The sequence below is a fragment of the Euphorbia lathyris genome, chromosome 4, assembly GCF_963576675.1.
Source record: "Euphorbia lathyris chromosome 4, ddEupLath1.1, whole genome shotgun sequence".
NCBI classification, from domain to species: domain Eukaryota; kingdom Viridiplantae; phylum Streptophyta; class Magnoliopsida; order Malpighiales; family Euphorbiaceae; genus Euphorbia; species Euphorbia lathyris.
This window is the reverse complement of record NC_088913.1, coordinates 20,443,807-20,469,219: the sequence shown is the minus strand read 5'-3', so window position 1 is coordinate 20,469,219 and position 25,413 is coordinate 20,443,807. Positions and strand designations below refer to the sequence as shown.

At 30.4% G+C, this 25,413-nt stretch overlaps 2 protein-coding genes across 2 annotated transcripts; both read left to right on the top strand.

Moving 5' to 3' along the window:
• Positions 1-6,742: 6,742 nt before the first annotated feature.
• On the top strand, positions 6,743-9,678 carry LOC136227662 (uncharacterized). The gene is made up of 4 exons (XM_066016387.1): positions 6,743-7,119; positions 7,216-7,445; positions 8,127-8,234; positions 9,395-9,678. Exons 1-4 carry the CDS (start codon positions 6,924-6,926, stop codon positions 9,515-9,517), a joined length of 657 nt encoding a protein of 218 aa, XP_065872459.1. The 5' UTR covers positions 6,743-6,923; the 3' UTR covers positions 9,518-9,678.
• An 8,232-nt stretch (positions 9,679-17,910) lies between these two features.
• On the top strand, positions 17,911-23,251 carry LOC136225531 (amino acid permease 6-like). The gene is made up of 7 exons (XM_066013594.1): positions 17,911-18,050; positions 18,134-18,367; positions 18,753-18,846; positions 20,581-20,795; positions 21,076-21,218; positions 21,361-21,588; positions 22,713-23,251. Exons 1-7 carry the CDS (start codon positions 18,011-18,013, stop codon positions 23,121-23,123), a joined length of 1,365 nt encoding a protein of 454 aa, XP_065869666.1. The 5' UTR covers positions 17,911-18,010; the 3' UTR covers positions 23,124-23,251.
• Positions 23,252-25,413: the final 2,162 nt, after the last annotated feature.

Below are 25,413 nucleotides of genomic sequence, written 5' to 3'. Positions count from 1 at the left end.
TTTAGTCGCAAATATGATTGGTAAACGTTGCGACTACTCAACGATTGAACAGTCGGTAAAGTCAGCGACTATCGTCAGAAAATAGTCGGTGTTTCTTCAACGACTAGGGATTTATCGACTGAATTCTTTTGGTCGGTAAACCGCTAAATTCAGTCAGTGAACTGCTTTAGCTACCGCATCAGCTACCAAAATTGCGGTAGCTAACTAACAGTTTTCTTGTAGTGTAAAATTGGACCAATTTACAAAACATTTGGGGTAAAATTGCTCTTGATAATCACTTGCCAACAAGGTAGTCATTTCAAGTAGGCTTACGACACTATTAGTTACCTGATTATCTAAAATATTGATATTTTCAATTTAAGTATTAATTAGGAACATTTGTCTCATGGTCTATCCAAAGTATTATTCTCTGTCCCTTAACTTATTATTTGTTAATATCTTTTTTTCTGACCTATCAAAGTCGGTGAAATATCAACTAATGTGGATGAGAAATGAACATAATGGAGGAAGCAGTGTAGACTATAGAGTGTGAATTGGGTCGGATCTTGGTGTTAGGAATAATTGAAATTACGATAAACGAAAAATAAGCAAACACACAAGAATTGTTAACCCAGTTCGCCACTCGATTAGAATGACTACGTCTGGGGGCACTACCAAGCCAGGATATTTCACTATAATGAATGAGATGCGGATTACAGAGAAAGAGGTTACATTTATACTACTGAAACCCTAACCGTCTGAAACCCTGATCGCTTCAGTTGGGCCTATATATTTTAGTCTCCATAAGCCCAACACTTGGGGGGTTTGAGCATCCAATGGTCGCTGAAAAACACCGAAAATTTTATGAAAATTGTGTATGAAGTTTTAATTTTTTATGTAAAAATACCCAAAAAATATCAAATTATAGTATCTATAAATCATGAGAGACTACCACAAGCACATGTTATCACTGAATTATGGATTCGTCAATGAGTTGGACTATTTTTTTCATTTCCTTTACAATGGTTAATCTTTTGTTCTCACATTTAGACACTAAACATGAAATAATGGTGAAAACTGAACAGTTAAGACCCTGAGATAATGAAAGGTGGAAGGATTACAAAAGCTCCAATAGTTGTAAAGACAACTGAATCATTCCTTTGAGATACTTCATTCAAGTAAGCTTGTCTTTTAATGTTTCTTCAAATTCTTACCCAATGGACTTAATGTTTCTACAAAATAAGTTAATTAGTGTATCTAAATTAAATCAATATAAAATTAGTACTTATATTCTACAGTACTTACAAAGGTGAGGAGAATTTAAGGATAATTAGAAATTAAAGAATAGAAACTATCATTAACATTTATGAAAATTAGAAAGGCATTCCTATTTTCTGTATTACAGAATGCCCACGAAAATGTGTGGCACTGGTATTCAGGAGTTTTTGTTTCAGAAATGGATAAAGAAACACGAAAAAGTTACTGAAAAGGATAAATAACAATAGTTTACCATGTTTCAGATGCTATAACGATTATTTAGGATGTTCACAGTTTAATAACTATGGTTTAGGATATTCACATGAGTTAACTAATTTGATAATCATAATTTATTGGCACTAAAAATAAAAATAGATAATCATAATTCGGTGCTAAATCGCTAAAATAGAACTGATTTGGGACCTATAAATACTACAGGTACAAATGATCACACCAAAGTGTACAGAATTCATTCATGGACCCATAAACTCATGTTGCAGATACTATCAATTGGTAATTATCTCATCACCAATTGGATCGGTAGTTCTTCTTCTTCTTCTTGTTTTTCTTAGACCCGGTAAGTGCAGCTTGAGTCATCACCAATTGGACATCCTTTTCTCGAGCCGTAGCAGGTTTGGAGATCACATGGCTGAGATGGTGCTCTGCCCCCTGAGTTTGTAGTTGAGAGCTCAAGTCCTCAATCTTAGTTTCAACTAAGCTGGAGACTTCATGGCCAGTTTCCCCTTCAAGCAGTAGAGCATCTACTTCTCCCTTTTCTTTGGGCATGGCTTCTGCTAAATTCTCTGTGGTGAACACAGGTGCTACATACTCAGGCTCAGTTTGTACAACCTCTGGCAGCTCAGCCTCAAATTCAGATACAGGAACCATAACAGCTGCAGTTGGCGAAGAAGAGCTACCAGAAGCCATTAAAGGATCATAAGGAAGTGGTGCCAAAGCAGCAGTTGGTGAAGCCATCAAACTTGGATCCAGATTTACAAAATCATCTGTCACAGCTGCACTCTCTGAGACTGAATCACAGCCATCTACCACAAAATCATCATCAAGTGGTGCCACAGTAGCAGTTGGCGAAGAAGAGCTACTAGAATCCAGATCTATCACAGCTGCTGCAGTCTCTGAAATTAATATATACACATTAATACACACTAGAGTTCTAAATGATATGTATGAAATTTAAATAGCAAATAATTAAGAATTGTTCCACCCATAGTTTTTGGTTGTTCCAATGTTTGAATTTGAAGATGTGCATTTCATGATCTTATAAATTGAAATGGTGTGGTATTTTCTTTATACTTTTTGTTTCTCTAAGGTTAGTGCACATCAAACTTTTAATAGGAAAGGACATAGAACAGTTAGAAGTTAAAAACTAAGGCAACTATAGTTCATATTTTGACATTTTGTACACTGCTGTTAGAATTGTTATTCATATGTTTCAGAAAATGAGCTCAATTATTATCAGGAGTGCAGGGTATGGGACTGAATCTAGATATAAGAAGGGAGCATTTAGTTGACATTGCTCATTATTTAACTACTTTTTAAACTTTTTATTATCAATTTGGTTGAATGTCATAACTTCCATCTTCTTTTTATATTTTTTTTATGAAAGATTCTTGGCCACTGATCAAATCTTAATTCCATCTCGTGAACATTTTCCAATATTTATTCGTGTAAATTCAGTTGTTGTTTCATATTAAACTGAGATCTTTATTCTTCTTCTATATTCATTATATTTCTTCTCAATGATCTTGCAGATTTGGTGTAAACGATTGATATAATTGTGAGGCTGATGAAGGATCTTAAGAAACGTGACACGTTAGGGATATTTATACTCATGAATATGAGATTCTATATTATTGTTTACTGATGTTTGATTTATCTATTTGTCTCATAATTTCAAATTCTTATAATTATTTGCTATTTTAAATTTAAATACATATCATTTTCATACAAATCCTATTTCTAATGATATTAACTACTGTTATTGTGAGTGAGTGGCGATAGATAGGATTAAATCCTATTTCTTATTAATAAATCAATTTGAGAGTGAGTGTGCATCAAATTGAGACATTGAGACATAAATTTAGTTTGCAAAATATTTGTAAAAGTTAAATATTCACAAAAGAAAAAAAACCATCAATAATATAAAAGAATTAAAAACATAAAATTTAAGCAGAAGGGAAGAAACAAAGAAAAAAAAGGAAGGAGAAAAAACCTAAATACAACAGAAACATTGTTTTAGAAAATGGATAAAATCCAAATCTTTGATTTGGAACAATCCAAGGTTGCTCCTTAGTAAAATGATTGCCCGTCAAACATCTCCTCATGAAGAAATCTGTGAGTTGCCTCATGCTTGGATCAGTTACCTCCATAGATAACAAGTTGCTATGTTCAAAGTGCCTATTTCTTTCAATAGAAACGATAAAAAAAAGTAATATAGTCTAAGAGTGAGAGAAGTAGAAATGAACTTAGTACTAGCTACTTTTATAGTCTAATTGGGAGATTTTTAAACGCACTAGTTTTGACCGAGAATGTTTTAAAAGGGTAATTTTAGAAAAGATTAGTATAAACTTTGATTTAATAAAAAAAAGGAAATTAAGGTAGAATACTCTTAAAATACATCTTTGACTTTCAAAAAGAAAATGGTAAGTTAAATTTATTTATTCTTCTTTTCATTTAGCTTTATTACATCTCTTTCCGTATACTTCCTAAAATTTCAATTTTTATTTTCATATATTAATGTTTGAATTTTCATTCCAAGTAATATTTGGTAAATTTTCTACCTTGAATAGATAACTTTCTATAATCAAATAATTTGTAAAAAAATACAATTAAATTTTTCTTCCTAATTTAAGCTTGACTTTTATTTAGGGTAATATTTCATATATATTAAGAATTTTCTCAATTTAATTTACCTTATATATATGTAGTGCCAAATTGATTTATTATTTATAAAATATTTAAGACATTCCTTATTAAAATTCACATTTTATTTGATATATATATATATATATATAATTAAATTGTATTTTAATTCAATAAGTACGATTACGTGTATGTTATATACATGATTCAAAAATTAAAAAAAACAATAATCAATTTAGGATGTTATCTCGAATCAATAAAATTAATTTAAATTGATAAAAAAAATATCATTTGAAGTTAATAATACATTTAAAATATTCCTTATTATAATTCACATTCTGTACATCGTATATGTGATATACATAAAATAGAAAAAATAGATTTTTAAAATAAGAGTATGTGTATATTATACATGAAGATCCAAACCAAAATAAATCAATCTGAGATTTTGTCTCAAATCAATAAATTAACCAAGTTAGCTCAAATTAATATAAAATATTATTTGAGTTTATAATATATTTAAAATACTCCTTATTCAACTTCATGTTTTAATTCACATATCTTTGGTACATGTAAGATTGAATTGGAATTTAATTCGATAAATACAATTACATGTATGTTATTTACGTAATTTCAAATTAAAATAAACCTAGACCAAAAAAATCCTAAAAACATACGCGCACCTATCTTATATCAAAAATTTAAAGCTAAGCATAACATCACATCTTTTAATACCAATCTTGGATGGGGTATGGTGATTAATCAATATTTTCTTCCTTACACGTAACCGACAAATGAATCAAAAATCTCTATTTCACAAACCTCTTTATCCGTTAAAATTCACATAATTTCGATGTCCAATCACGCCCTAATTTTGATTGGTGGGGACTCTAAAAAATAATTTAAAAATAGAAAAACTATTAACTAATATAACGTACATGTGTGGATAATCTGGTAGCGACAGTTGGCGACTCTACTGGGGACTGTCAAGCTAATTTAAGATGTGATTTGTGTTAATTTGCTTGTTTGTTTTATTTGATTTATTTCTTTAATATATGTGATATGTATTTATTATTGGTATTTTTATTATTATTATTAATATGTATCACATGTACATTCCATATGATAACCCACAAACTATCACACGAACATTCAAAGGTCATGTTCTGGTCTTACCCTTTTTAAGATATTAAGTGAGGACAAACCATTTGATATTTTTTGTCTTATTTCAGGCATTCAAGGGATTCCTCAAGCTCAGCGCAGATTTCCTCACATCAAATTGGTGCGGTGAGCATGGAGCGAGCAAATTTACGTTACGACTTAGTTGAATAGCTTCATAATCTTACCACCCTCTGAACAAATAGAAATCTTTAGCAATCCAACCGAAGGACAATCTTGTCAAACAAAAATCAAAGTTCATTGTCAACCAAATGCTGCCTTCAACTCTTACACAAGCCAATGCTTAAAAAGGATTCAACCTTTAGTCATCCCTTATAACGAAGCCCTAAAGCACTTTGGTATAGAGACTTCGGATGAGAGGGATATTTGATATCACCCAATTTATCGTAATACACGTGGATTAATCAGACGTCCTTAATAATAATCGCTGGATCTATATGGACCAGCCAAATGGGACGTTAAGGGCACACATGTTCTTACTCGCATCTGGCATGGTGATTCACAGAATCATAGACAAACTGCCACGTGGGTTCCTACTCAGATTTAGAGAACACAACATGATTCCCTTATAAATATATGGTAGACAGTTCTAAAAGAGGCGCTCTATTTAATCCCATTTGCTCACCCTAAGCTTTATACGCTACTCAATAGCCCACAAACCATCACTAACTTAGAAATAGGAGCGGGGTCGTCGATCCCTCTTTGACCTATTTTCTATCTTATCTCAGGCATTCAAGAGATTCCTCAAACTCATCTTGGAGTTCCTCGCATCACCTGGGTTATGTCACTGCTAGTGGAATTATGCTAGACTAGAATGAACGTTGGTTTGGAGGGTTCACTATTAACATTGACATTTAATGCAGTGCTAGTAGATCATTGGGGTTTATATTTAGATTTGAAGTTTGCTTAAAATAGGAGCTATAATAAGGTGATTATGGAGTTGGATTCACATATCGTTATTTGGTTGATCATTAAGGCTAGTCGTAATCAGACATCGTTATATTGGATTGCTAGTAAGTGTCGTGATTTCTTTCATAAGAGTTGGAATGTTAAACTTGTTCATATTTATCCCAAAGAAAATCAGTTGGATGTCAAATTTTACCATATTTAATTCTTTGGATCATAATGAATATGGTATACCTGTTACATGCATCCATATTATTATTTTTTTCTTCTGAACCATGAAGAAAATTAATATTTTGGTTATAATAATAATAATAATAATAATAATAATAATAATAAAATTTGTGATATTTTAGAAAAGCATTTTAATATGGAGGGGGGAAGTTTTATAAATAAATTTCCAGGTTCGGAAGCCTTTTGCTTCAATCTTGTAAAGACTGGAATTGTGTGGGCAATTCCCACAGTGACGTGGCTCAACTTATATGCCACAAAACCATCTGGTACACAAATCCTCCCCCGCGCATTTTATCAGTTATCATTATCTCACACTAAAATATACCGAACAGGCGATACGAGAGACAAAAATCTCAAAGACATCAGCTCTCGTCATTCTCTCCTTCCTTTCTTCCTCCGAACTCTACTAAAAAGGAAAATTCGTACACCATCCATGATTTAAAGCTTCCAATCATTTCTAGCTCTCATGCCAAACACGACCTAACAGAAACATGGCTTCTTTGTACTTACTGAAATCCACTTCGTCTCCGATTTCCGTTTCCCAATCTGATTTTCCCGCTAAATCAAATTGCCGGAAAACAGTCATTAGATTGAAAAGTTATAGTAGTTTTAGCTGGAGAAGATGCGTCCGGAGGCCGAATTTGAGGATTAGTTGCTCTGTGCGAGAAGAAGATAATCAAACCAACGGTACTTTTTCATTGATTTCTTGTTTTAGTTTTTTCAGTTGTGTGTTTTTTATTTTAGATTTTCTATTGAAGGTTATTATTCTGGTTTTTGTTTAAGGCGATGAACCGCCGGAGTCGTTGTTTATGAAAGAATTGAAGAGGAGAGGAATGAATCCTACTCAATTGCTTGAAGAGTCTACGAAGAGCAGTTATGGTGCAGGAGATGAGATGAAGATTGGAGAAGAGGCTAGAGATTTCTTCAAAAGAAACACAGTATCAACTGGATTTGATCAGAGCCTTTCTAATCAAAGGGAGCGATCCATGGCATTGAACAGTGAAGGCCTTGAGGTTGTTTTCTTTTCATATCTCAAACGTTGATTTAAGTTCTATGTTTCAGTATTAAGAGTTAATTTAGTCCAAATTGAAGTGAATTAAACACAAAAAGATCATAAACTGTCTTCTTAATCAACTGTTTGTGTTTAGTTATGCTTAGATTTAGTGGATCCTGAAATAGTTTTGTCATGGAGAAGAAAGTGTTTTGAAGTGATTCTCTCTTCCTGATTTCTCTGTCATGTTAACATTTAGGATGAAATTTGTGTAGTGATTTTGATGAATCTGCAATAAAACTGGCTCCAGAAATTTGATTTCTTATTAATTTACAGAGACCTAATTCTTTAAAACATAGAGGGGAAAAAATGTTATGTGAGAAAATGAGATGATGCTTCTCTTTAGTTTCTGCCTAGTATCTGTAGATTATCTTTTGAATCACCATGCTTAACATAGCTCTGCATATTATGAGAATAATACTCTTTCAAATTTCACTGGTGAGGATAAGCTCTATCCATGTATATTTTAGAAGGGTATCAATTATTACTAGAATTTCGCTCTTTCTAATGAATTAAAGACATTTGTATATTCAGAAATGATTCTGTAATCTGACTTTGTCCATATTTTCTGTTGGAACTAAGCTTTTATTGCTTTTGAATTGTGCACTGCAGCATAGTTACAAAATTTCCCCCTCTGTTTCAGGGTTTAATTCCTCGTGCCAAACTTTTGCTTACACTTGGAGGAACTTTTTTCTTGGCATTCTGGCCTTTGATTCTCAGTACTGTGGGATTTTTTTCTGCAGTCTACCTAGTGAGCTCTAACCTTTTTTTTTATGTCTTACATATTTAAGTTTATAATGTGCATTAGGGAATAGGGATGTCAAAATGGACATTTTGAGTTTTCGATTATGGAACAACATTAAATTACAGAGCTGTGTTTTTTTTCCAACACATTTAATTGTATTATGTGAAAATTTCAATTTTCTAGATTCATGCTTTGTTTATTGTATTTCAACATGTTATTTAGCAGTTGGAGCATGTTATTGAAAAAGTCTGATAAAAAAATCGACAATGAGATTTGAGATTTGGGGGTTAGAATCATGCAACCCATTGTTAGATGGATTTAAATCAGGATATAAGCCAGTAGTACAAGTATTGTAGTTCAGTCATTGGGAGTAGGAATAACTTGTACATGAGGCCAACCGAGTTTATGTTGACCAATCAGAAGAAAAGTATGGAAGGGAACTAAAGAAAATTCATTAATCTTGGCGAGTCAAAAACTTCCTTTGGGCAGTGCAGAGTAATGCAATTATGCAATTTATTCCAACAATAATTCTAATAAGTGTTTGCAAGTAGACTGAAATGATGGGCTAGATTGGCTCCAATTGGTATTTTCCTCTTCTGGTTCAGATCTACATTTATTGTGCTGAAGCACATACTATGGTGTTTGCTGATAAGGATTTGGAATTAGTTGACTGACTGCTGGCATTAATAGTGTTTTGACAATAGTTTATTAGCTATTTAAGAAAAATCCAGCATTGGGTTGGTAATGTTAAAACATTCATCATGTCTTGGCTAAAGATACTTAATCTTAGTTTTTGTGCTGCTCACTGGCCCAGTTGTATGATAGTTAATGCAGAAAATATCAGTAGAGAAGCCTACATTTTAGTATGCTGCTATTATGGGGTGTATCGCATATAAAGATGGAAAATCTATATTTTTTGGAAGCTTGATGTTGTTTTGAATAAGTTGAAGCTATTAGAATTTAGCATTCATGTGATTCTATTGATTATTACTTGAACCATACTTCTATTGCTCGTTGGTCCCTCATTGACGCCATTTTGACTTCGTTTTTGTTTCCTTTTAAATATGCTTCTGTTCTTTCACAATTATAGTGCAAATGCATACAAATGTTTTGCCAAGTGTTTGATTGAAGTTAATCAGCAATCTATTCTCTTTTACATTTGGCAGTATTTTGGATCCGATTTTGTCCACGACGGAACTGACGTAGCCAAATCATTGCCACAATATGTTGATCCGTACGAACTTCTGGAAGACGAAAGAATATCACAAATAGCTCCTAGTTTAAAATGAAGATCAAAATGTAAGTGTCAGATTCTTACATCTTGGACGGATTTTCTGTAACTTGTATACTTGTTAATTCTTTTCCTTGTAAATATAAACTACTGTTATACCTATCTGCAAAAACTTGTTAACAGTTTATATAGTCAGCATCTGCTTTCTAGTTTTCTTAATAGGGATGAAAGATATTGCTGGCTTTACTTCTACTTTCAAATGATTAAATTTGGATAACGGGCAATCTATTTTCTAGGCTTGACAAATCGGGTAATCTTGTTATGTTATTTATATGTTTCATATGATTATAGATGATATAAATGTAAAAGAAAAAAATGATAACTATGTCAATGGTATCATGATAGAAATTGTCACTCCTATATACTATGCACATCAGCAGTATCATCTGTTGTTTACATATTGTTCAAGTGTTAGAAAATTGGATTATAACTCTTATCTTAAACATGTTGAAAATTGTATTTGTTTATTTATTTTAGGGTAAACTTCAAATAAAACTCATGTGGTTTCACTAATTTTCAAATAAAGGACTGTGGTTTACTTTTTGTCAAAACGAGGATTGATGTTTTCAATTTTAGCAAAATAAGGACTTTTTCGATTGATACTATTAAAATCACCCTTGACGACTTTAAAAATGTCGTATTTTAAGAATTACTAATATTCTAAACAACTTTAATTCTTCAATTTTTTTATTTTGAGATTGTTTAGATGATGTTTGGTAAAGAGAGAGATAGTTAACATTTAGAGAGAGAAAGTTCTAAAAAAGATGATTTTCGAAAATCGAAAATGTAGTTCCATAAAAAATATGACATTGAACAACTTTAATTCTTGAAAAATTTCATTTTCAGGTCGTTAAAGATGGTTTTAATAGCATTAATCCAAATGTGAAACCTCAATCCTCGTTTTGACAAAAAGTAAACCACAGTCCTTTATCTGAAAATAGTGAAACCACGGGGTTTTATTTGAAATTTACCCTTTATTTTATTCAACACATTTACTTAGGGGATATAAAAGTTTAAGCTTTTTGTGTTTGTTTTGTGCTATTGGACTTTTCAAATTCAACTATATGTGCATCATAGAGAAACATTAGATAAAACCAATAAAATGTTATTATTAATACAAACAAAGTATGTATACAATTTTAATAGGGCTGTAAAACAAATAAAATGGAAAAAAAAGAGTGTACTCAATAGGTTTCAGCTATAAAATTGAGGCATTTTTAGTAATAAAAATAAAATTGACAAATGGATGAAGTTAAGGACTTGGTAAAATAAAGTTGAAATAAGAGAGAACTAAGAGTACATGCATGTAAAGCTGAGTAATTTGAAATTGTGTTTTATCATTCTTTTCTAATAGAAAATAACAGAGAAAACCAAGGAGAATTTGGTTTATAAGTACATACATGCAATTTTCCCTATACTATGAAGCACAGACTCTTCCCCGGGGTCGCCCTGCCGTGTCGGACTCGCCGGACTCGGGGACTCGATGGGGACACGGTGGTGACACGGGACACGGATGGGACTCGGTAGGGACTCGACGGGGACTCGGCTAATGGTGAAAATATGTAAAAGTTTAGGGTTGTTTTTTAAATCTTTTAAAACGTAAGGTTCAGTTATAAAGTTTGACAAAAAAAAAAAAAAAAATTAAACTACATCTAATTCTCACCTGTATCGCGATTATAAACATTTAGGGCTTCTTTCTCTTAGAGAATAACTTATTTGTGATTTATCAAGTTTTTTTTATATCTAATATATATAATTAACTGAATAGAATTTGCCGTGTCCCGCCGCATCCGTGTCTCATATTTTCTAAAAATGCCGGCACCCGTGTCCGTATCCGAGTCGGTGCTTCATAGACTATAACTAATAAGTTACTCTTAGGGAAAATGATGTAGAAGAAAGAACGTAAGAGCATCTCCAACACTAACTAGCTATTTGGCTCTCTAAAATAATATAAAATATTAGTTTAGTCAAATTTAGCTAGCCAAATTTATGTTTTGCTCCAACCATGCTAGCTATTTGACTCTCTATTTGATTATTTTATCATTAAAAGTGATTAAATTTAAAGAAAAAAAGAAAAAGTAGAATAAGGATAGAAAGAGAAAAGAGAAAGAATGATTAAAAAATAGAAATAGCTAGCCAAAGAGACTAGCCAAATTTAGCTAGTGAAAATGACTAGCTATTTATTTTAGAGAGCCATGTCACCTTGTTGGAGTGATCACTCTCTAAATGGCTAGCTAAATTTGACAATTTAGAGAGTCATGTCACCTTATTGGAAATGCTCTAAGGATGATACAATTAATTTAATATAGTCATATTTATATTTGTAATGATATTAGAGCACCTCCAAGAGACTCTTAATGAACTCTCTATAAATAATATAAATAATTGACTCTTAGTGTTTTAAGAGTGACTAAGATATATCATCTCCAACAATGCTCTTTATATTCACTCCTTATTTATTATTTTATTATTAAGATTATTATTTATTGTTATATTACCAATAGTGTGAGGAGAGAGACTTATTAATAATAAATTATTAATAAAATATAAAGTTAGGAGACACTAAGAGGTGGAGAGAGGCTCTCTATTAATAGAGAGGATGAGGAGGCTCTTAGTGATTTGAGGAGCCACTAAGAGGCTGTTGGAGCTGATTTTTTATTTTTCCTCCTTAAATTTTAACTTAAAAGCCAATTTAAAAGGCTGTTGGAGATGCTCTAATGTTAGTAATGATATGGAAAACAAGTAGCAGAAAAAGATATTGTTAAACAGGAAAACTAAGAGGAATTGAAAAGTTTGTCATTTTTTTTTTGTTTAACTATAAAATATAATGAAAGATCGATTAATCAAATTCACTGTATTAAAAAGTTAGGTACTGTTTGTTTGTTTGGAAATTTGGTGTGTTTTGGAAAATAGACTGGAAGAAGCTTCTTTAACAATTTGCAAAAATTAAACACTTTTGAAAAAAAGTATAGATTCTAATTGTAATGACACCTTCCAGAGCCTATAAATTGATATCTTCTTTGATTACCCGTTATAAGGCTTTGAAGGCAAGTTTGAAAAAGATTAGGGTCAAATACATGAATATCATAATTAAGTACAAATTATAACTAAGTCATATCATTAAAGTTAATTTTTAATATGCCATTATTCTCTATATATTATGATTTTACACCATAATTTAAAAAATTTAGACTCCAATTCATAGAACTTCTAATTTATAAATTCTAATCCTTAAAATATATTAAAAGTACTGCTTTTACTAGTTTGACATAATCCAAAATTATGACTTGACATAGTTGTAAATAGTTGTTAAAAGATGAATTTTTGTGTAATTTTCCCAAAAGATTAATGGTCTAATGCTCCTCCAGCCCCCTTAACTTGTCCAAATTGGTCATTTTACCCCTCCAACTCATCGAATGTCTTATTATCATCTTAACTCCATAAAAGTGGTATTTCTCACCCCCTCAACTTTTCCATTCATCATCCAAACTCATAGAATGTCCTATTTACCCCTTAACTCCACAAAAGTGGTATTTCTCACCCCTTGCAATCCGTTATCGAGGCCTAAATTGATACCTTTTTTTAAACGTTAAACCTATATTGGTGCTATTTTATACGTGGAACCTTAATTGATACTTTCCCAAAAACCATAGACCTATTTTGGTACCTTATCCTTACATATAATGTCTTTAACTTGTTTATACTAATGTTCTTGTTATTTGTATTTTTTATTCATTCATTCTCTTTTCAATTTGTTTGCTAGTTAAATTTGGATCATCCAATTATTGTAATACAATATTATTGTACTAAACACATGAAGGATCAATATAATTATCAAATTAAAACAAAATAAAAAAAGTTGATATTAAAAAAATTCAAACTCATTTGAATAAGTCCTATTAATTTTGCACTATAAAAGGGTAAGAAATATTACTTTTACGGAGTTAATAGGGTAAATATGATCATAAGAGGTAAGGAGTAAATATGATCATAAGAAGTAAGGAATACCACTTTTATAGAGTTAAGGGGGGTAAATAGGATATTCGATAAGTTGGGGGAGGGGTAAAATGGCCAATTTGGACAAGTTAAGTGATGAGAAATACCATTTTTATGGAGTTAATGAGGTAAATAGGACATTCGATTAGTTGGAGGGATAAAATGACCAATTAGGACAAGTTAAGGGGGTTGGAGGAACATTAGTATATGACCAGTGCGACAGATTTATTTTGGTGTGACAAGCCTTATTGTATGACAAAGACCAATTTTGTAATTAACCAGGGAAAGACGAAAAATTTGTAAATAAAATGAAAGAAAAAATTATTTTATTTCTTTTCTTTAAAATGCATTTTCTCGACTTTCTCAACCTCGTTTTTCAAAAACTTTTATACCGTTGGACTCGTCTTAATTATATGGTCATTTTAAGATCTTAGAAGCTCAGGTAAAAAAAATTATGGTGAACATAATCCGTCGATCTGTTTTTCTGTGAGAAAAAAATGCCCAGAATTTTTTTTAAAAATTCCACAAAATGTAAAACATCATTCTGAGAAACTTTAATTCTTGACTCAAAGTGAGATTCCTTACGGTTTAGTCCCAAATCAACGGAATCTGGCGATTAGGTGGGCGTTTTCCGGCGAAAAAACAGAAAGTGCCCAAAAAATTCTCAAATAATTCCAAAAAATGTAAAACATTATTTTGAGAAACTTTAATTCTTGGATCGAAGCAGGATTTCGTACGGTTTAGTCTCAATAAAAACTTTTCCTTAATTTTATCTATTTTACATGCTTCAACAATTTATTGGGTCAAAACCGTAAGTAATCTCATTTTGAGCCAAGAATTAAAGTTTTTTAAAATGATATTTTACATATTTAGGAATTTTTTGATAATTTTCTAGGTACTTTTTGATCATACCTTTCAGCACTATGTGTTAGAATATTTTGTTCGAACAATATAACAATTCTGTTGGAACAATATAAGTATTCTGTTACAACAATATAACTATTCTGTTGGAAAAATTAGTACACTGATTTGAAACAATTGGTACACAGATTTATTCTGTTGGAAGAATATAAGAATTACAATTATTTTCTAAATAATATAACTAATATAAATTTGAACATACTATATTAAATACTAAAAAACAAAAATGGAACTGAAGACATAGATAATAAAATTGATTTGGAACAATTGGTAAACTGATTTATTATGTTGGAACAATATAAGTATTATGCTGGAATAATATAACTATTTTGTTGAAAAAATTGGTACGCTGATTTATTCTGTTGGAACAAATGGTACACTGATTTGGAACAATTTTGTACACTGTCGGAACAATGTAAGTAGGACAAAAAATGTGTTCAAAAAATTATCAAAAAATTCCAAAACATGTAAAACATCATTTTAAGAAACTTTAATTCTTGGCTCAAAGCGAGATTCCTTACGGTTTTGACCCAACAAATTGTTGAAGCATGTAAAATAGATAAAATTAAGGAAAAAGTTTTATTGGGACTAAACCGTAAGAAATCCAGTTTCGACCCAAGAATTAAAGTTTATCAGAATAATGTTTTACATTTTTTGAAATGTTTTGAGAATTATCTTGGCACTTTTTTTTCTCGCCAGAAAATGCCCACCCGGATTTCGTTCACCGGAAATTTTTTTACCTGAGCATCAGGGATCTCAAAATGACCGTCTAATTTAGACGGGTCTAATAGTATAAAATTTTTTGAAAAACGAGGTTAGAAAGGTCGGGAAAATGTATTTTAAAGAAAGGAAATAAAATAATTTTCTCTATCCTCTCTTTACTTTTATTTACAAATTTACCACATTGCCCTTTTTAATTATCATCAAAACTACGTAGTTTTGTTATGTCACACAATAAGATAATTGTCACACTAAAACCTCTTGTCTCACTGGATATCACCTATATATATATATATATATATATATATATATATATATATATATATATATATATATATGTACGCGTGTGTGTGTCCATTTTAGTTGAATGTACATTATGGTTTATTTGTCGGAAAATATTATATTGTAGAAAATATTATTCTCACTAATTTATTTTTTTATCATTAAAATTATTATGTATTATTTCTATTTTTTTATTATGTATTATTATATTCACTAAAAATGAGGGGAGATACCCTACCCGTTACCATCCCTATTCTTCTCGTGCTAAAAAAATAGGGATGGTAAAAATGAAGGGAGATACCCTACCCGTTACCATCCCTATTCTTCTCGTGCTAAAAAAAACTATCCTCAATTACATTTAAAAATAGGCTGATTTTGTTTTTGAAAGAGGAATAGTCTGATTTGAGTTAAAAAAAAAAAAATAAGTCGAATGTGTCAAGAATTTATACATTCAAAATGATTTATTATTATTTTCATTAAGAAAATATGATTTTTTTTTCTTTTAGGTTGAAAAAATATATAAAAAATATTCTTGATTAGTCTCTAAATGGTTTTCATTTCTTCATTAAATTTGTTGTTTGAGCTCTGTCTCTGGAAACGTTTCTTTCCTTTTTTTTTTTTTTTTTTTTTAGATAATCTCTTCACATTTCTCTACTCTTAAACTACTATATTATCACTTTTATTTTCTATAAACACTTGATCCCTAATGGTTATTGTTTAAGAGATGAAAAACATATTTAAGAATGATAAATATAATTAAAAAAATTATATTTTAACACGTAAGCTTAAAATTTTATATGTCATTCTTCCATATAAATTATAAGTATCTATCGAAAATTTACTTTTTTTCCACTAAGTTAATTAACCTTAATTAAATTATAGATACAAGTTACTCGTAAAATTGTGATTTTTCTACATAAGGGAGAGCGTGTATCTCTATAATTTCAATGATTTTCTTTAAACTTGTTGTGGTGTCAAATCAAAACTATATTTCCGCTATTTTCTTTCTTTCATCTTGTTCTTGTCGCTCTCAAAAAAAAAAAAAAAAGTCTATCCTTAATTACATTAAAAAAAATAATAACAAAAATATCCTGAATATATTTTTTTACAAAGAGGAATAGTTTGGTTTGAATTAAAAAAAAAAAAAAAGCAAATCAAATGTGCAGAGAAAATATGTGTCAGGTGGTAACGATTGGTAACGATAGGATATCCATAGGTAGTGTCCATTTTAAACCCTTACCTGTTTATTTTTTCATTATCCATACATGTCACATTATCCTAACGAGTATACTTCATGAATCTTATACCCGTTCAATTACCCTAACGAGTATACTTCATGAATCTCATATCATTCCCATTTAAATCGCGGGTACCCTTACTCGTTATAGATCAATACATAAAATAAAAATATTACAAATTTAATAAATCATCCATAAATAATTCATCTATAAATTTAACAAATATTCTAAATTCAAAAATTCTAAATCAACCTTTATCAATAAAAATAAATTGGTTTAGTAGTAAAATCAACGGCGAAATTCAAATATATGGTGGGTACTGGGTAATGGTTACCCTAGGAAATAAAAAAAAAAACTTTTGGTTATTACACTCATATATTGAAATTCAAATATGTTTAATCGTTTTTATGCTAGTGTATATTTACCTCTAACATATGAAATAATAAAAAAAATATTTTTAGTTATTACGCTCATATATTTTAAAAAAAATATTTTTAGTTATTACGCTCATATATTTTATTTTTGTTTGTAACTACATTAGTAAAAAGAGTAATTATTTTATATGTTTTGGCATTTTTTTAAAAACATATATATCAACAAACTTAATTTTGACGGGTAATTAGTGACGACGGTCACAAAACTTTAGACAATGTCTCCAAAATGCCATACAAGTTTAATTTGTCATAATAAAATCACTTAAGTTTGTTTTTGTCCCAATATAGTCAATTTAGACGTTTTCTGATCATTTTCTCGCTGGAGTTGATTACGTGACATCTAATCATATGTTTCAATATCATGTAGCATAATAATAAAAAAAATTTAACCACAAATTAATTCAAGTAAATAAGGATTGTCAATTTAAATTTAATTATAAACTAATCCACGTGACATATCAAAATGTCAATTAAAATGTGTAATTACATTTTTTTTATATAACAGGTGGTACTGACGTAAGGTTGAGATGTCATGTTAGCAATTTCAACAAAAAATTAATGAAAAACGTTCAAAGTGATTTTATTGAGATAAAAACAAATATAAGTGATTTTATTGAGACAAATTAAACTTTTGTGTTATTTTGGGGACATTATCCAAACTTTTATGACTATCTGTACTAATTACCCTGGTTTTGACACGTTGTTTATAAACCAGCCGTTTGTAATTATTAAACATGTGTAGAAAACTTTATAAAAAAGAAAAAAAAGAAAGAGAATCTGGCATTTAAAGAATAGATTTGACAACGTATCTGGGTGAATCTTGTAGTCTTGTATATAATGCAGACACAAATTGAATTGCATTGCATATCTTAAACTTACACAACCAAAACAAAACAAAACATGATTGAGACAGATGATGATGGTCGCTCAAAGAGAACTGGTTCGTTTTCTTACCTTAATTTCGATTTTGTTTTTGTTTTTGTTTTTGTTTGTCTGATGTTTGATGAATTAATGTTAAAATAGGAACAATTTGGACAGCAAGTGCACACATAATTACAGCAGTTATAGGCTCAGGAGTCCTGTCTTTGGCTTGGGCGACTGCTCAATTAGGATGGATTCCTGGAATTGTCTGCCTTGTTACATTTGCTGTTATTTCCGGGTTCGCGTCTTTTCTGCTCGCTGATTGTTACAGGTTTCATGGTCCTCTTGTCGGATCCCGAAACTCCACTTACATTCAGGCCGTTAAATCTCATTTAGGTACGTACCAAAGTCGGGAATCAGATCCTTTCCGGAGATAAAACATTTTTAGGGCATGTTTGTTTTATCTACTGTTTACTGTTGCTATTCCTGTTTGCTATTACGGTTTACTGTTGCTGTTACGGTTTGCTGTTTGCTGTTGGAAAAAACTGTTTTTCCAAAAAACAGAGATTCTCCGTTTCTGTAAAAGACTGTTTTTCGGGTGTAAAAGGCAAACAGGACACTAACCAAACACCTAATGATGCTTTTCAGATATAAAAGGCAAACGGTAGGTCACTAACCAAACACCTAAAACTCTCCGTTTTGAAATGGAAAGACAAAAAGGAACATGAAAAGAAGCAACCGAACATTCCCTTAGTTATTAATTTATTTGGTTTTAATGTAGGAGGAATTAAGTACAAGCTGTGTGGGCTATCTCAGTATATAAACATGGTTGGAGTTTCTATCGGATATACTATTACGGCATCTATTAGCATGGCGTAAGTTTATTTATTTATTTATTTTTTATTTTATTGAGTTAATTGGTTTAAATATTTTGAAATGAAGCATTCTTTTTATTTTGTACCCAATAATTAAAAATTGTAGGCAAATGGACATTCTTCCTAAATAAAGCAAAATTAATTGTTAGGTACCTATAGCCAGTTATGCTTTAAGTCCATTACTATCAATAATTCTTTTTTTCTAGTAATAATTGGAGATGGGAGTTAGTTGTCCCTTGGCAATGTTAAAAGGATGAACTTAATTCCTTATTTTATGCACATGTGCTAATTGATTTGGGAATTTAGGACTCATTAATACCATATGTAGCTAGTTATCTAGAAACGTGGCCGGCGCTGCCCTTAGATAATAGAAGCGGCCGCCTAAGACCCAAAAACAATAGTCATATAATAGTTTTTTCTTAATATACCATTAATATTTATAAAAAAATTATAAAAAAATAAAATGAGATAGAATATAAATTTTAATTAGTGATTTTACAAATAAAAAGGCTAAAGCAGTTTTTAGATAATAATATTTTTATGTTTATATAAATATATATATTTTTTTTACAAATACTAAAGTTATAAGGTACTATTTCATCATTTTTTAATGAAAATGTTTATATAATTCCATTAGATGAAAAAAGTACAACTCCAGTTAAAAAATGGTAAGATATAAAACATCACATAAGTATAGACTAAAGTCAATACAAAATCAACAAAAAGAATAAAAAGACTATAAATAACAAACAAAAAATCATAAAAATATATATTTTTTGTCAGATTAAAATTATATAAATATATGTAGTTTTAAAATTTTATTTATATATAAAGAGTCTACAATTTATATCTCGTCCAGAGCCTCAAATGATCATGAGCCGGCACTTTTTATATGCTCAAGCATCAAGTTATTTTCTATTGACAATTAAAATGAATTATAATTTCAAAAATCTATCTCTAAAAGCTCATTTTTAAGTCTAATATTTAAGAATTTATCAAACGGTGCAATTTCAAAACATGTTAGATTACTAAATCGTTAGAGATTAGGGGGTGAACATAAAATAAATAATAAAAAATTCATTTTTTATTAAAATCTTAAAAATTCAATACATAAAATTGAGAAAATTAGAGACTTTCACAATCTTCTCTTTTTTTTCTCATTATGATTTTAATTCAAATATTCTATAAAAAAATGATTAATTCAAATCTCTGTAGCCCTCTGGGATGGGCCTAAAGGGTCCAATTTCTAAAAGTGTTTGTTGAAGCCCAGCCTACTAAATAATCATGCAGAATCAGGCTTTGAGATTGTTTCAATTATTATTATACTATTTTTCACATACCATTTATATTATTTAATAAAATATAGATAAAGTTAAAAAAAATTCACATTATGTAATGTTAATTTATATATGAATTTATTTATATTATAATATATATTTTTAAATTTTAACAATTACATAAATAGTTTTGACCTGCATTATTTAATTTACTTTACTTTTATTGTTAGAAAAAATTGTTTTTCTAAAAAATATGGATTCCCTACTTTTTATAAAAAAATCTATTTTTCATATATAAAACATAAACAGAGGTCTCTAATCAAACTCTTAAAACTCTCTATTTTTAAATGAAAAATGCAAATACCTAGAAAAAATGAATAAACAAACACCCCAAAACATATGGATAAATAGCTTTGACTTGCATTACTTAATTTATTTTTATTTTGTTTTTATTTAGGGCAATTACAAGAGCAAAATGTTTACATGAGAGGGGGCATGAAGCAGGATGTCACAAATCAAATAACAAGTTCATGATAATATTTGGAATAACTGAAGTTATTCTTAGCCAAACTCCTAATTTTCATGAGCTTTCTGGCCTCTCCATCTTAGCTGCCGTCATGTCTTTTGCTTATTCTACCATCGGCCTTGCTCTCTGCATTGTCAAAATTGCAGGTACAGTCAAACTCTTATAAATTAATACTCGATAAATTAATAACTTATTTAAAATAATAATTTCTTTTGGTCCCGACTTGGGTTAGATCACTAATTTTATACTCGATAAATTAATAACCTCTATAAATTAATAAAATTTCATGGTCCCAACATTATTAATTTATAAAGATTTTACTGTACTTTTAATCACTTTCAATTACTTTCAATCAATTTCTATCACTTTCGATTGTTTTGAGTTACTTTCAATCACTTTCTCTTACTTTCTATGGCTTTCTATAAGGCGAGGGCTACGTAAGAACGAGCGTAGTGGGTGCAGCAAGCGGAATGGAAGTGGATAAAACAGAGAAAATATGGACAACTTTCCAAGCTATTGGAGACATTGCTTTTGCTTTTGCTTACTCTATTGTCCTTATTGAGATTCAGGTTCACATTTCTTCTTCTATACTCTTGTTTGGATATGGATTATTACAGTGACAGATTCAGAATTCACTGTCTCTCGTGATTTATGATACTAAATTGATTATTGCGTCATTTTAATTAGTAAAATATATTGAATATGCATCAGGACACATTGAAGGGAGATCCACCAGAGAACCGAGTGATGAAAAAGGCTTCATTACTTGCAATCTCAGTGACCACTATATTCTATGTACTATGTGGTACACTTGGCTATGCAGCTTTTGGAGATAAGGCTCCTGGAAATTTGCTCACTGGCTTTGGTTTTTATGAACCTTATTGGCTTGTTGACTTCGCTAATGTTTGTATCATCGTTCATCTCATCGGAGCTTATCAGGTCTTCTTCATCGTTTTCCCTTTTCAAAAAAATATACTTAAATGAATTAGATGTTCACAGTTAACTAATTTGTCAAATAGGAGTTTAATGTGATAAAAGAGGGTAGAGTCCTAAAAAAGGCGTTCATTAAGATTTTTCGTTTTGCTAAAAACAATGATTGTTTAATTTGACACAATAAAAATGACCATTAACAACCTCAAAATAGAAAATTTCAAGAATTAAAGTTGTTTGGTACTAATTTACTACGAGAGCAAATTTTTTATTTTCCAAAATCATATTCACTTTCTCTCTCATTACCAAACAACTTCAAAATTAAAAAGTTCAAGAATTAAAGTCGCTTAGAATGTCATAAAGTTTTTGAATTTTTCAAATTTGAGGTCGTCAACGCTCATTTTAATTGTCAAGTCTTTGTTTTTAGTAAAACGAAAGATCATAATCATCTCTTAATCATAAACGAAAACCTCAACTCCTATTTGGATAATCATCTCCTAATTGTCAAGTCTTGCCAATACTCCTAACGTTTACAGCAATGAGCAATTTTACCCTTAACATTTAAAATGGTGCAATTTGACCCCTAATGTTGATATCTAATTGAGAACAATTTTACCTCTAATATTGGCAAGTTGTGTCAATTATAAAGCATAAATATTTTGTTCCTTATTTGCATCAATTGCATAACCATTGTTTCTTAAAAAAAAAAGATTTCATAGTTTTTATGATCTAATAATAGAATTGGAGATTAATATTTTTAAATTCGATGACATATTTGAATTCTTTTTTTCCAACTCGTATAAAATACAGTATATTTTTTTTTTCATGTCCAATCATATGTTTGTGATCTGTTACTAATTAGTGAAGAATGTCGAACATAGAAAATATACATGACAAGATTCATGACCGATAAGACAGTTTGGTAAATGATTTCTCAAATTGACTCATCTTATCAAAATTGCACCATTTTATACATTAGGAGTAAAATTCCTCCACGTTGTAAACATTAAGGGTACTTTTACACCTTATCTAAGGAGTCGTGGGGTTTTCAGTATCCACTGGTTACCGAAAAACGCAATTCAAAGCTGTGTATGGAGCTCTAATTTTTTTTTTTTTGTTTGAATCATGTGTAGGTATTTTGTCAACCAATATTCAAGCTAGTAGAAGACAAGTGCAGCAAAAGATGGCCATACAACAAATTCATAACAAAGGGACATTCTATAGGATTTTTCCATATAAATTTCTTCAAGTTAATATGGAGAACTGGGTATGTGATTATAACAACTGTTACTGCTATGATGTTCCCATTCTTCAACAGTGTTTTAGGTCTGCTCGGCGCGGTGTCGTTTTGGCCATTGACAATCTATTTCCCATTAGAGATGTATATATCTCAGGCTAAAATTGGTCGTTTTAGCTTCACTTGGTTATGGTTGAGGATTCTGAGTTTAGCTTGCTTGCTTGTCTCTCTTCTTGCTGCTGCTGCTTGCATTAGAGCCATTGTTATGGACCTTAAAACCTTCAAACCTTTCAATTCTGTTTCTTAATCAATTTTCTACCTCAAATTTGAGAACTTGGACATAGTATTTTTTATTTTAGACTGTTAATTTCCTAATGTAATTCTGCTTATAGTTTTGGGTTAATTTCAAATAAATGCCTTATAATTTTACTTTTTTTTTCCAGATCTGTATTTATTGTTTGCAAAATTTCTATTTTTTCTAAATTTAGCCGATAATGATATCAAAATAAAAAATTTCAAGAATTAAAGTTATTTAGTATCATATTTACTATGAACAGATAATTTTTTTTTGAGTTTTTTCTCTCTAAATATTAACTTTCTCTCGTAAAAAAAACATCTAAATGTCCTCAAAGCTAAGGAGGTTGTGTGACTTGGCTGGTCGAGACCTAGGATGAGGTGGTTTAAACTTAATTCCGATGGCTCTCGTGGGTTATCGAGCAATATCGCGGCGGGAGGAGTTATCAGGGATGATGTGGGGAATTGAATTTCGGGGTTTGCAGAACCTGGGGTTCGGTTCCTAGTTTGTGGCTGAGCTTTGGGGAATTCTAACATGGATGAGGAGGGCTTCTGAGCTTAGTATAAAATGTTTGTAAGTGGAGTCAAACAATCTTGAGGCTATTCGGATGATTACCGATAATCAAGGTTCTCGAGGTTTTTCGCACAATCTGATTAAGGATTCAGCAGGAGTTCGATCAGATCGAGTTTTCCCATGTGTTTTGTGAGAAGAATCGAGTTGCTGATTGTTTGGCTTCAGATGGTCATATTGCGGCTCTAGGTGTTTCAACTCTCTCAAAACCTCCGGAGTCAGTGTCTATCTTGCTCCTGGAGGATAACGTGGGAGCCTGTTTTTTCAGGTTGCTGTCTAGCTAGTCTTGTTATGTTTGTTTGTTGCTTTTTATTTTACCAAAAAAAATTATCATTTAATTCTTGAAAGTTTTCATTTTGAAATCGTCATTGACCAAATTTATAAAAAAAAAAACAATCTGTCCACCATAAATACCGATTTATAAAAAAAAAAATGTGAGACCATAACTTATAGTTTTTGAATTGTAGTTTGAGGTTTTCTTCTTTTTATAACACAGAAACCGAAGTTAAAAACATAAATCCCCGAAATCAGATATTCCTAAAAATAGAGACTTTAAATCGATTTGGGTTCTATCATGACACTAATACATTCTATATAAAATGCTTACACTAATTTAAATAGTTTGATCTGAGTCTCATGTAATCTATATAAACACATTGGATTTTACTATTTTAAATAGTTAATCCATTTAGCAATTATTTTTAAGTTATTTGCCACGTTTTTATTTCCTGATTGGTGATTAATATCACGTAGATAACATAATTCAAGTCATTAACTCACCATCAAATAAATAAGAGTGAGATTTTAATTAATTGGATAGAAGGGGCTAAAATGACCTAATAATAGGTCAGAGATTAAATATATAAATTTTGGATAGGTGATGAGTCAAATAGTACTTTATGTCGTCATATTTAATAGTGATGTTCTTGTTAGGGGTGCAAATGAGCTAGGGTGGTTCGCAAACTGTCCGAGTTCGGTTCGGTCAAAGCTCGACTCGATAAAGCTTGGTTTGAGTTCGGGATCGGCTCGAGACATTCATGAACCAAGCCGAACTTCCTTAGGTTCGGCTCGAAAACTCGTGAATGGACTTGATTGGTTTTTTAAGTAGTATATATATATATATATATAATATTAATATTTAATTTATAATGTAACAAATAATAATAAAAAAATAGTTATCTTAATTGATCCAGAAAAAAATATAAAGACATTCAATTTGTATTAGGATAAAAAAAAAAGACATTTAAATGTTATATTTGTTTTTTAGAATTTAAATTTGGTATTCCTTAATTAGAAGACTGCTTTTAGATAATAAAATATTAATCAAGTATAATTAAATATATTCAAAACTGTTTTAAAAAAAAAATCAAAACGAGCCGCTCGACGAGCTTCGAGCTCAAGCCGAACCTATATTGAGCTCGAGCCGAGCTTCAAAATTTCAGGCTCGGCGAGCTTCGAGCTCGAGCCGAGCCAGACCCTGTTCGATCTCGGTTCGGCTCGAGTGCACCCCTAATTCTGGTGCTTAAAATCTATCCATAATTATATAAAAAAAAAGTATTATTTGACCCATTATCTATCCAAAAAGTAATAGGCCTAGGCCCCGTTAAGCTCCGACGGACCCTCAATTACTCATTATAATTAAATTTATACTTTAAATATTATAATCTAAAATATTTAACTTAAATTAAATAGACTTATTTTCAAATAAAATATTAGCTAAAAACTAAATGAA

Bases quoted from the DNA above. Each gene is read 5' to 3' on its own strand.
- LOC136227662 (XM_066016387.1), top strand. From the start codon at position 6,924: ATGGCTTCTTTGTACTTACTGAAATCCACTTCGTCTCCGATTTCCGTT. The intron at 7,120-7,215 runs GTACTTTTTCAT...TTTTTGTTTAAG, and splicing joins AGAAGATAATCAAACCAACG to GCGATGAACCGCCGGAGTCG. The intron at 8,235-9,394 runs GTGAGCTCTAAC...TACATTTGGCAG, and splicing joins TTTTTTCTGCAGTCTACCTA to TATTTTGGATCCGATTTTGT.
- LOC136225531 (XM_066013594.1), top strand. From the start codon at position 18,011: ATGATTGAGACAGATGATGATGGTCGCTCAAAGAGAACTG. The intron at 18,368-18,752 runs GTACGTACCAAA...GTTTTAATGTAG, and splicing joins GGCCGTTAAATCTCATTTAG to GAGGAATTAAGTACAAGCTG. The intron at 18,847-20,580 runs GTAAGTTTATTT...GTTTTTATTTAG, and splicing joins ACGGCATCTATTAGCATGGC to GGCAATTACAAGAGCAAAAT.